This window comes from Castanea sativa, chromosome 12 (genome assembly GCF_040712315.1).
Source record: "Castanea sativa cultivar Marrone di Chiusa Pesio chromosome 12, ASM4071231v1".
NCBI classification, from domain to species: Eukaryota; Viridiplantae; Streptophyta; class Magnoliopsida; order Fagales; family Fagaceae; genus Castanea; species Castanea sativa.
In genome coordinates this window covers 33,814,301-33,827,631 of record NC_134024.1, presented here as the reverse complement: position 1 = coordinate 33,827,631, position 13,331 = coordinate 33,814,301, and the positions used below count along the sequence as shown (strand labels likewise).

The window sequence follows — 13,331 nt, the reverse complement described above, 5'->3', positions numbered from 1 at the left end:
TGGACTTGTTCTGTAATGACAATTTCTCCTTTCAATGCACGGCTCCCAAGTACATGACTTACCGATTGCACGGATCCCAGTACGTGACTTCAATTACCAACTAGAGAAGATTGTTGGCTGCAAAGTTCTTCAATTCATCCACACGATGAAGATCAAGAAGATGCCTGGTTACAAAACCCTATGGTGCAAAGACACAACAACTTCTTCACAAGAGAGATGAACTAGGGCAAGAACTTCGTCTCAAGTCACAATTTGCTTGAACAAGGATTTCTCAATGCTTGTGCAGCTTGCGTCCCTTTGACGGCCTTAAAAATAATCCTTTTATATGCCTAGGGTTAGGAGAAAAGAAGGCCTAAAGACACATCCACGGATTGGAATCAAAACAGAACTTAGAACCTGTTTTTCTTAAATCTCGACAGATAGAGGTATCGAGATGCTGTCAAGCAGTTTTCGAGCCACAGGGCTGGAACAGCTCTTTAAACCGCGACACATGCTAGCTGTCAAGTTTTAATGAATGTCCACTATACATCTTGTTTCTTGGACAGACTTGATGACTTCAACACTTGATCTTGGAACATAGTTTCTTGAAGCATTAAACACATCCTAAATCTACCCAATTACAAGTAAAGTGCGTTTTGTCAAAGGACTAGCCAATTACATAAAAGAATGACATATGTTCTAAACAAGTTAAACACATATGTCCTAACACCATACGACACTTGTTGGGCTGTTGTATCCTGGGGAAGACAAGTCAGAGAAGGTCTGCACCGATTACAAAATTTAGTCAACCAAGGGCTTGAATCTCCTTCAAGAGAGCAAGTGCCGCGACTTAGTCCAAATAGTCTTGTGTAATTTTTTTTCTTTAAATTAATAATATTCAGAAGTATTGTTCAATTTCTCGTTATGTTATTTCCATTATTATTGTGTTTGTACCAATAGAAATAAAAAATAGAAAAAAGATGGACAGTGAAATAGTAGGAGTAGAAGTGAAACATCAGAGTACTGTTGTAGTGTAACACCACGGGAAGTTGAATTTTTCTCTTGTAATACAACAACCTTACTTTGTATAAACATAGTTTCATGAAATCAATTGCTCGAGTTTCCCATTGTAGAGTGGTTTTTGACTCGCACACTAATAATATGTTTTTGACTGTTAAATTTAGTAGAAATCAATGAAAAAAAAAAATACGCAACTCTTTTTTAAAGTAATATTAAGTGTAACCATGTAACTTCGCCGGACTCATTTCAAAATTAAATTTTATTTGTAAAATGGATCCCCATCCCCATAAGCCAAAAGCTTTTATTAGTCAATTTAGTCCTATCTTTATGATTATTATTACAAAAATAATTTGCTATAGGAAAAAAAATGCAATTCTGACTATAATTAACCTTTCGACAATAAGGTTGAATGTCCCGTGAAAGTGTTTTTTTTTTTGGAGGGGGTGTCCCAAGAAAGTTGAAATAAATTTCTGTTCTTGTGCATATATTTATAAGAATCCATTTTCATAGTTTATAGACTTCAAGCAAACTTTCAAAAAGAGGATTTCTTGCACATTCAAAGTTCATGATCCATCATTTTAGACACTGGAACTTCTGAAACTCTCACAATTTTTCTCGTCAATACAATATTTAAATAAAATTATTATTAGCTTCTCAAAAAAAAAATATCATTTTATTTAAATAAAATTATTTTTAACAATAATTGAATTTCTATTTCTCTAATAAGTCCAACTTAAACTCAAACTCATCCTTATTATTTTTTTAAAATAAAATTATTTTTATTTAATCAAAACTTAATAAGAAGTGAAATTCTATTTCTCTAATAAGTCCAACTTAAACTCAAACTCAAATGTTGATAATCTCAAAAAAGAAAAAAGAAAAAAAGAAAAAGAAAAGACTCACATTAGATTAAGAGAGAGAGAGAGAGAGAGAGAGAGAGAGAGAGAGGGAGAGAGGCATTTGTTAGGACTCTCTCTCTCCTCCTCAAAGTTCTAACAATTACCACCTCAAAACCCTAAACTTAACTTCACTTTAGGATTCAAAAAAGAAAAAAAAGATAGACTCACGTAACAAAAAAGAAGAAGTTAGGATTAAGAAAATAAGAGAGAAGGACTCCTCTTAGGAATCTCTTTTCCCTCTTCAAAACCTTAGCAATTACCACCTTAAAATATTAAACTTAACTTCACTTTAGGATTAAAAAAAAAAAGACCAACGTAAAAAAAAAAAAAACGCAAGCAATCTGATTTAACTTTCTTCTTTGATTAATGAATTTTATGTCGAATTTGTTTATATTATTATTATTAATAAAATTTCAATTCAACATGGATATTTGTTTATATTGTTATTAATGAATTTTATCTTTTATGTCAAATTTTTTATTTGCTTTCATATGTGCTTGAGATTTTTTTTCTATCTTATTCTTTTGTCATGTTTAGAATTGATTTTCTTTTGAGTATTTGGGTTAATCTTCATATTTATGTTGACATTGTTTTTGTGAGTTTGGTTTTTAGGTTGAAATTTCTACTAATTATTATTTTTTATATTGTACATGGCAGATAAAACATCTTTATTTTTTTTGGAGAAAAATCAAGTTGCAACTTATGTCTTCTAGCCTAGAGAATGATAAATTTTTATTTGGCATGTTATAGATAAATTTGTTGAATTTTGTTTGGTTTTGAAGTAGAATTTGGGGATTTTATAAATTTTGAAGTTTTAAGTCTTAAGGTTTTTGATATTTGCGTCTCAGTAGGTTGATCTTAATTCTTCACCTTACATGCTTTTTATTAGGTCCATGTGATTCTTTGTTTTCTTATTAAAAGCTATAATTTTTGGTTGATTAATTATTTTTTTGGATTAATTTCAATTAATTATTTGTTTGGATCCAACATAAAAGATAATAGAATTAGGTATTATAATTTTGATATTGTTGCATGTGTTGAATTGTCTATATTGTTATTACTACGAGAAAGTCATATTGTTACTTAAATTTGAAACTTGGTGTGTCTTCTTCATATCATGGTCTTTATTTATATATTTGCAGTTTATGTGTATGTGTATATATAACTATTGAGAGTTTTTTTTTTATTAATTTAAGAATTGTAAATTACTTTGTAGGTTTCGGTAACTATACATTTGCAACTCAATAACGTTTAATGTTAGACAACATTTCTAAACTATGGACAAGTATAGAAGTTAAATAGTTCATCACTTTTTTGCAGAGTCAATAGCTTTTCCGTGCATTACACGGATTAAAAACTAGTTATTATATATATATATATATATAAATATATATAACCGAAACCTTTGAAACTCTCACAATTTTTCATGTCAGCGTAATATTTAAATAAAATTATCATTTTATTTAAATAAAATTATTTTTGTTTAGTTTAAACTTAACAAAGAGTGAAATTCTATCTTTCTAATAAGTCCAACTTAAACTCAAACTCGTCATTATCATTTTTTTAAAACAAAATTATTTTTATTTAATCCAAACTTAACAAGAAGTGAAACTCTATTTTTCCAACAAGTCCAACTTAAACTCAAACTCGTCATTATCATTTTTTTTAAACAAAATTATTTTTATTTAATCCAAACTTAACAAGGAGTGAAACTCTATTTTTCCAACAAGTCCAACTTAAACTCAAATTCAAATATTGATAAAATATCTCCAAATTTACGAAGTTAATCAGGAACACTATAAAATAAAAGAAAACCCCAATATATTTTTTTAAATCGAGTAAAGGTATGAGCTATTTTTATATTATTTTCTTCTCCTTTACTTTGTTAAAAAAAAAAAAAAATTATTTGATGGTTTTTCATGTATTTTTCAAAAAGTAATTTTCATATATGAATCACCAAACTTTCTTTAGCCATATTTTACAAGATAAAAAAGCTTGTAATAATTGAAATTATTCTTTCGAATGTAATCCATGTTTCTTTTATATTTCACTATTGTTTAGTCATATATATTTTGTTTTGTTTTGTTTCAATAATTTCTAAGTAGTGAATCATCTGATTCTTTAATATTTTTTTAGTATTTTAAAAGTTTCAAAATTTGAATTTTTTAGTTATTTTTAGTAAGCCATTGCACGTTTAAGCAACATCATCTTCATCAAATTGTAACACAAATTGAAATCATACAAGAGAAAATCATGCAATGGTGTAGTTTCTCAAATTTATTATAAAATTATTTTAGTCTACCTCACAAATAGATAGGTTCCCGTGCATAGTACAGATTAACGACTAGTTATTATTATTATTATTATTATTATCTTCCACATCATCTCATCTGGCTGAGATATTGATGAAACTCCATAAGAGAAATTCAACATAGAGATAGAAAATACAACTTAAGCTTTCCACGATTAGGGAGAAACAAAAGGGTAAAACACAATGGATACTCTTAATGCCAACTAAATTTAACACATTTCAAATTGACTTGTTTCTTAAACCCAACTTGATCCCTAAATACCGTTAGGGACTGTTACTCATCTTTCTCTCTCTCACAAATCTGCCACAATCCAAAACAAAGCCAGCCAAATCCACAACAACAAAACCTAGAAAAATAAAACCTAAAAAAAAATCTGCAGCAAACTCACCACCACCGCAAAATCACCACGACATCAAACCCCCCCGCAATCAACCACCTCATCCACCACACAAATCAAACAAAAAACTCACCAAACCTGTAGAGAGAGAAATGAGAGAGGAAGGGAAAGGAAAAGGAAGATCCATCAAGGGTAAGATTCTGCCAAGCAAAAGAAAAAGAAAATAGAAAGAGAGAGTTAGGTGAGATTATAGGAAAAAGAATAGAGGAGAGAGAGAGAGAGAGAGAGAGCCACACACCACAATCAATGCCGATCCAAAAAATTGAAATCCTTCATCCAAACATGAACTCACAACCAATATCAATCCAAATCAAAATCCACAAACCACCGTGAACTTACCATCATAGTGTTGCCGCAAAGAAGAAGAGACAGTAAATAGAGGTCTTTGTGTGAGAGAGAGAAAGATTAAAACTTTAAATAAGTAATACTGTCTTCGTTCCAATTTGTTTGTCTTATTTGAAAAGTCAAAATTTTTAAGGAAATATCATTTATTATCTTGTTTGCCTTATAAAAATGTATACGTTTATAAAATTACCTTTAAATAAATTTATCAAAAAATAGTTTTGAAAATAAAATAGAGGGTATAATAGAAATATTAGTAAATTAATGAGTTTTATTTTTAAAAATAGGACAATATTTTGTGACATCTTAAAAAAAAAAAAAAAAAAAAGATAAACAAACTAAGACGAAAGGAGTAGCTTGTAACGTCATTTGTGTTTAGGGACTAAGTTTACCAAACCTCAAGGTGATTATTATATTTTACCCGAAACAAAAAGCCTAGGACCTATTCCAGCAATTTATTTTATCCTTTTCTCCCACAAGAAAATCCTAAAAGAAAAGGAACAAATATTAGTGTACAAGATACAAACAAACAAAGTACAAGGGATAAATAGTCCAATATATACACTGCCGCCTCACTTCTAAAACTTGCGTCATATACTCTAAAACACCAACATCGAATTCTTGATATCATAATTCATCTTCTCCAGATTTGGCTGCACAGCAAACTGAATCAATGGCGGTGGTCCACATACCAAAGCCAAACTATCGTCTGATCCTTCTGGTATATGCTCTCGCAGAATACTTTCTGTGATGTATCCCACACTGTATTCCCACCCTTCCCTTTCAGGTTCTTTCACCACATACCACACCTTTAACTTGTCATGCTTTTTAGCCCAAGCATCAAGTTCTTCCCTAAGCAAAATATCATCCTCAGCATGATTCGCGTAGACCATATACATTTCGGTCTCATCCTCTGCATCATTCAAAATTGCTTGAACCACTTGATATATGGGTGTGATTCCTGTCCCACCAGCTACCATGGCTAGCTTTTTAGCAAACTTGGGTTTGCCATGAACTAAAAAGTTCCCACGGCCAGTATATTCTATGTGACCCAATGGTCCCTTCACGTCCAGAACCGAATCTAGTGGGAGTGAGTCTAGGTACTGTGACATTAACCCTCCATTAAGGAATTTCGGGTGCACATTCTTTAAGTAAATTTTAACCAATAAATCAAAGTACCCCACTTCATCAATGGTGCTCGTTGGAGTATATGCTCGCATGCACAGCTTATCGCCTATTTTAGCACACAGAAATATGTGCTTCCCTACTGGCAAACCCAAGACTTGGTCATCAGATGGCAATGCAAATCGAAATAACCTCACGTTATGGGATATTAACTTCTTGGCCACGAGCTTGCATTGGATTTTCTCACGTGGGACAAGTGCAACACTTCTTGTTGGCTTATTTTCCTTGATGGGATCGATGTGGGATGTGTTTGACACATTATCTGCAGTGATCAACGCGCCAATTTTATAGTCCTCGAGCATTTTCTTGGCCTTTTCAGAGTGGATGGCATCAAATTCTTCCGTGCAATCAGTGCCTGCATTGATTAGAATGCTGTCGGCGCCACCAGGGTGATCATTGAGGAATCGAGTGCAATCATAGATGTGGCCATGGACTATAATCCAAGCTGACTCGGCTGAGCTGTGATTTTTGACCTCCGACATTGAGTACATCTTTATGGTTGATGAGACAGTACTCTCCTTGATGGGGGATTGTTTGGTATCAGATATTTTCTCGACGCTTTTTTCCTTGGTCATCCATCCACCAGACTGGTTGCCAGGCAGAGTTGGATGCTCGAACACGATTCCAATCTCTCCCTTTTCAAGCTTGCACACATTTGTTTTTATCCGGAACCAGCAATTGTTCATCATTCCCTGTACAACAAGCTTGAAGTTAAAAATCATATATTTCACTTTTGTGTTTTATTTTATACTTCACTCACAATAACTTAATTATCACATACTTATTTCCCCTTTAAATAAAAAAGGGTGAATCGAAAGTGAAAAAAAATGATTTCTATTAATCTAGGCACTTATAGAATTTGGCTGTGATGTCATTTCATTTATGATTACAATGCATTTAGGATGAGTTGCTAGCATGTGCACCTAAAAATATAAATATAAATACAGGAGAGAAGTCCATAACCCAAAGTACCCAACTAATTAATAGTCTATTATACGTAAGGTACCATTTTTTTAATGGTCAGACTCTTAATAATGCAGTGAGAGTGAAATGCTGGTTTAGTGGGTCAGACAGTTCCAAACATGTGGGGGCTAGCTCCAAAGAGAATGACGAGGAGGATCCAATGTGAACATTGTTAATTAAAAGGAACAATTTTGACTTTCACGCTTCCTTAAGTCCTTACGTACGTACAACTAACCTAATTAAAAGATGGGACCCAAACACGCAATACAATACTCCAAGTGGGTCCAAGTCCAAGCAAGCAAAAACAAGTGGACCACTATACGACGTTGGTAGAACTAGAAAGTAGAAACCTGGTTAGCCCATCAAAGCAAAGAGTAATAAAGGATGTACCATTAGGTTCCAAATGAGCTTCTCCGGCTGGGTATTAAGGGCCTCATCCCAGGCTCGAACCGCAACCTCCTTGGCTCCAACCAGGTCCAGCACCTCCACCTCCAGCGTCCAAAAGCACCAGCACCAGTATTTCCCGTACTTGTTGGGCTTCTCTGGGTGATCCAATGTGCAAACACGCCATGTATCTCCATTGTCCACACTCACCTCGACACGTGTCACTTTTCTTCCACCTCCTGCGTATAAAACAAGACTTATTTTAGCGGAAAAATTTAAATATCTTTATTAAAAACACCAAAAAGCAGAAGATTATATGCAACCACAAACTTTCAATCTAATTGATAAGGGTTGCTTATCCAAATTAAATGGTGACTTAATTAAAACTGTCATTGTTAAAAACCACACAAAACACAAATATATTGGTCCTATCATGGTAGCAAAACACGGTTTTAATACTCTAAAAAAAGTTGCCACTTGTTTTACAAATTGGAATTTAGTTGGATAGAATAAAATTCTATTTTTCACTAACGTTTAATTAATTATGTAAAAAAGATCATTTGAAAAACTTCCAACAAAGTTGATGTAAGCCAAGCTTCCTAACAAAAGTAGCTTTTTCTTGAAAACGGAAAGGGATAGAGCAATTTTTTTATGCAGATTCATTGAAACTACAAATATTGTACCACTAGATGGAAACCATGTGAAAAGTTGTGAACAAGAGGCATCCACGCGAGCTAACTGTTAAGCCCTGTGTTAGTTGTGACTCGTACCCTCGTACATACATGCTACTTAAATAAAGTATAAAAACAAATTAAGAGTAAGGTTAAACCATATATTATATATTGTGCACTTACCGGAATATGCGTAGCCTCTCAACGTGTATGGCCTCTGTGTTGTCCACGAGTTTATCGGCAAGATCTCCTCATGGCACGGCGACGTTATGACAGAGTTTATGTTCAGCTCGTTAATGATATACTCGGGCTTGTACCACCAAGCTGCACCCAATCCAAATAAGTCAACTCGATGCGTTAAGCAAAAAGAGATAAAACCAAAGTAGGGTTCGGATGACCTTAGGAAATCTACTCTTCCTAAATCATGCAAAAAGAGATTAAAAAAAAAAAAAAGTCCGATTATCAAATGCCCTTACAAAAATTTAATTTTCCTAAATCAAATTATAATCGCGTATTTCTGAAATATAATAATATGATATTCTCTCTATTCACATTAATTCATGATAAATCTCATAATATCTTTATACTTCTGACTCACATTTATTCCCGGTAAATCTCAATATATTTTTATACTTCTGTAGCAAATGCATTAACAAGTAACAACTCTCTCACAACAAATAAATTCCACAAACCTATGGGCCACTTATTGTGAGGGAGTTGCTAACAGGAGATAATTATTGTCCGTAATGAGTACTGATCGCACCGATTAACAAAAGCCAAAAAATAAAATGAGTACTGATCGCACCGATTAACAAAAGCCAAAAAAAAAAAAAAAACATTTTAGAGAAAAAAACTAACAAACCTTAGCAGAGTCTTACTCTCACACGTTACTTGGTTTTCATCCAGGGCAATGACATTTCAAAACCACACATGGTTGCTCTCACGTCATATTCTCTCATTAGATAATGAAAGCATCCTTGCTAATAAATAAAAAAAAAAAAAAATCATTTTACTTTCAAATGAAAAATTAAAAAATGACATTATTTTCCTTTATTTATTCTTAATAAAAAATGAAAATAAATTTTAAAGAATTAAAAAAAAAAAACAACCTTCTTTCAATTTCTCTCCCCCCAAGTCTCTATAAAAAAAATAGTTTATTATTTTCTTACTAAATTCAGATAATTTCTCCATTTTCTAACATTTTTTTAATCAAATTATAATTCAATTACTGTGAATAGTATAATTGTAAGGCCACACCTTTTACGGAAACAGTTATTTGTCGTTTTATAAGGAGAGTGTAATTTTAAGAGCACACCAATAGTTTGTGAGTGTAATTTTATACCTAGACTGGTTGTTTGCCAGATTTAGTCAATTTTGTTGTAGTAGAAAAACCGGTAGCAGTAGAAATTTTGCTAGTGTGTGGTGGTGGATAAGAATCAGAACACAAGATAGATACCTTGGGAGGTAGCTAACTCAGCGTCAACGTGGGAAGGGAGCACTCTATTATCATGATAATGATAGTAAGAGTCAGATTCTCGGGTTGTGATTACGATCCGTTTCAACCATTTCACCATTCTCCCACCAATAAAACCCGGTATGATCATCCGCACCGGAAACCCGTGGTCCGGAGACAAATGCGCACCGTTTTGCATGTACGCCAACATTATATCTCTGGACGGATCCATAGCGATCTCGTATTTAATACTCGTACCGTATTTGGAGCCACCGCCACCTGGCAAGTCCTCAGCCCCTTCGAAACAGACATTGAAGGCTCCACGTGTACGGCTGTAGATCCCACACCGCTTCAGCACGTGGCGTAACGGTACACCACGCCACACCGAAGTGGAGACCCCCGCGGCTCCCCAGTTGAAACCGATTGTCTTTTTCACCATGTTCTGCTCCTTCCGTCTGTTACCGGCGCAGACTAGAGTGACCGGTATTTCCCGGTTCGGGAACTCCGTGACGAGTTGGTCCATGGTGTACCGGGTCGGTTTGTTTACGAGTCCGGTTACTTCGACGGTCCAGGTCTCCCACTTGCCTTTGGGGACCGGGCCATGGTTGCGAACGTAGTGGAGTGGAGCCGGAGTTATGAACCCGTGGTGCATGAGCCGAGTCAGTGGCGGCTCGGAGTTGAAGGGGTGTTTTCCGGTGAGGCGGACCAGGGTAGGGTTGCGATGCACCCAATTGTCTGACGTGGCCTCATCTCTTTGGTCCAAGATCGACGGCTCTAATTCGCTGTCCCCTCTCTGCACCAATTCCCAGAAATCGCTCTCGCCTTCGTCCTCGCTTGACGAATCTAGCTCCGTTATGATGCCTTTGTTGGCACGCGTGATTTCCGGAATTGGCGGGAATGGACGGTTACTATCTGGCGTGTCGGAACGGTGGTTGCTTTGAACGGATTTGAATGTGCGAACAACGCCGTTTATGGCGGGTTCCATATGAGTAAACCGGCGGTTCTCTACTGAGGTTGCCATGGAAAAGAGAGAGAGAGAGAGAGATTTTTTATTTTTTTTATTTTTTCTAAATTACAAAAATAAAAAATGAGGCACTTCTTTGACCTCTCACTTTAGCTCACTGGGTAAGGAAAAAAAGAGGCGGGGTTATCGGACATTTATAGGGGCTGGTAGTAGACGAAACGTGTCAAATAGAATAGTGTGGGCTAGAGGGCCCATATGGTGACTATGAGTCGAGCCAGTTGACATTTGTGGAGGGAGCCATGAGGTTGAGTTGTTTTGGTAAATTGGTTTGTGTCGGTGACAAATTAGGGTTGTAGACAAAACGGAGTTGGATCATGGATGTCCCGTGTGTGTGTGTGTGTGTGTGTGTGTGTGTGTGTATATATATATATATATATATATATATATATATATATATATATATAGAGAGAGAGAGAGAGAGAGAGAGAGGATGAAAATGGAGCAAATTGGGCTAGTGGTGAAAATATTTGCCATCACCAATGAAATTAAAAAAAAAAAAAAAGTATGTATACAATTTTTATGTTACAACCAAAATTAAGTGTGAGTGATAGAAAAAAAAAATGATAAATTTATATAAAAGTGATTATTCTCTAGTGACAATTGGCCACTTCATTAAGTTCTACAATCATATAATCCCATAAGAAAATAAAAATAAACTCAAAGAAGGATCTCGTTTCAGTGAGGGTTATTTGTCCTACAATAGCACTTTCGTGCAATACACCAATTATAATTTTGGCAGCTTCCTGATAACCAATTTTGTCTCGAGGTAAGGAATTATCGGTCAAAAGTTGTGACTAAAAGTGTAATAGTATAAGAATTAGGAAAAAAAAAAAAAGTGCGGTAACTTGCCTTTAACAAATGTGCAGTAATGAAAGTAGTGGGAGATAATGGCTCCAAGCCTCCAACAACCTAAGTACCTAGCATAGTATGGTCATATTGCAAATGATGTGCAATAACTTGCCTCTTCATTTTTCACTGCATTAAGTTTTTCACATGTATACAGGCATTGTAACTTTATAGCACATTCTTTAACAAAACGAGCAGTATGCTCTCCCTTTTGTTAGTCTAGATAGAAAATGTACCACTAAATATTTTACTTTTACAACTCAATAACACATTCTTTAACAAGACGAGTAGTTTGCTCCCCCCTTTTGTTAGTCTAGATAGAAGATGTACCACTAGATATTGCACATTTGCACTTATACTTAGGAACAGAGCCACACATTGGCTTGGGGGCCAATGCCCCCCCCCCCCTCCCTTTTTTTTTAATTTAAAAACATTAGTATATATGTTGTATTAATTTTAGCAATGTTCTATATAATTACACTTTGTCCCCCTTAACAATACCATTGATTCATTTAAGAGTAATGCTATAGTCACACACTTTTCTTTATATTTTTTTCAAACTATTGAAGTAACAAATTAATTCTTATTGGTTCGCGTCTGGACCCACCATTTATATCACCTTTTTACTTATCAATAATCACTCACCACATATATACATCTAGTTGTGACATCTAGGGTTTTTAGTGGGTTTTCTCTCTAGGTTCCTTTGGAAACCCTAGAGGTGAAAAAAAGGGCTAGTATTAGCATAAGGGCTATCGATAGGCATGCTTTCTCTCCGTGTAAGCAATAGAATAGGTTTTTTTTTCTTCCAAAACTTGAATATGGTGGAGATTACAGAGAGATGTGCAGGTCTACAACTGTCATCGAGAGAAGATGCTGAAGTAATAATACACGAACCAGTGCTAGAGGATGGTCTAGTTCTCATAGGTAAGTTCTATACAAAGAGGAAAGTCAACTTAGAGTCTGTGGCAAGAGTGTTGAAATCGGTGTGGAAAACAGAGAACAATTTTGAGGTCAGCGATCTAGGCGAGAACAAGGTCATGTTTCTTTTTCAAAAAAGGGATGATATGGATAGAGTTCTTTTCCTTTGCCCGTGGTCTTTTGATAAATACTTATTAATCCTTCATAAACTGGCTTATGGGGAGGCAGTGAAAGACATCAAGTTTGACGGGACCCCGTTTTGGATTCAAATTCATGGGTTGCCTACAATGTGCCAAACGAAGGCAGTGGGAATGAGTATTGGAGCTACCCTAGGGGAGGTGGAGAAGGTGGATGCAAATGGGAGAGGGTTTTGCTTGGGAAGTTTTCTGCGAACAAGGGTGCTCATGGATATCACTAAGCCGCTGTGTCGAGGTCGAAAAGTTCGATTGGGCGAGTATGGCCTGAAATGGGTGGACTTCAAGTACGAGAGGCTCTCGATTTTGTGCTACTTGTGTGGGATGATTGATCACGATGAAAGGGATTGCAGGGTTTTCGAAGCAAGGAAATGCCAAGGCTAGAAGAGAAGCAATTCAGTCTGTGGCTGCGTGCGAATTCAGACAAACACCAAAAAACGTTATTGATCACTGCAGTGAAAAATGGAGACACTAGAACAGGGGAAGCTGAAGCCGAGACAAGGGATCGAAGTTGGAACGTAGAACGCATGAAGGAAGCTGTGAATACTAGAAACAACGGCTTGGGTAAGGCGGAGAGGACAGTGGAGGTTAGGGCTGACGTGGTGAACGTTGACGCCCTACCAGATCACGTGCACACCAAAATCCTAAATATCTTGCCGAGTTGAAATTTTGAGAAGGACCTTTAGGAAATTGACGCCGCAATTATGGGAGACGTTTCAGGTGTGCATGTTAATCCAAGTA

The 13,331-nt window shown here is 35.4% G+C and overlaps 2 protein-coding genes across 2 annotated transcripts; one reads left to right on the top strand and one right to left on the bottom strand.

The window, feature by feature from the left end:
* Window positions 1-5,336: 5,336 nt before the first annotated feature.
* LOC142619761 (nitrate reductase [NAD(P)H]-like) lies at window positions 5,337-10,744 on the bottom strand. Its single transcript, XM_075793032.1, has 4 exons — window positions 9,609-10,744; window positions 8,336-8,476; window positions 7,488-7,720; window positions 5,337-6,826 (listed from the first exon to the last, which is right to left on the bottom strand). Exons 1-4 carry the CDS (start codon window positions 10,624-10,626, stop codon window positions 5,549-5,551), a joined length of 2,670 nt encoding a protein of 889 aa, XP_075649147.1. The 5' UTR covers window positions 10,627-10,744; the 3' UTR covers window positions 5,337-5,548.
* Window positions 10,745-12,296: 1,552 nt separating this feature from the next.
* Window positions 12,297-12,974, top strand: LOC142620563 (uncharacterized). The gene has a single exon (XM_075793922.1). It carries the CDS (start codon window positions 12,297-12,299, stop codon window positions 12,972-12,974), a length of 678 nt encoding a protein of 225 aa, XP_075650037.1.
* The last annotated feature ends 357 nt before the right edge of the window (window positions 12,975-13,331 follow it).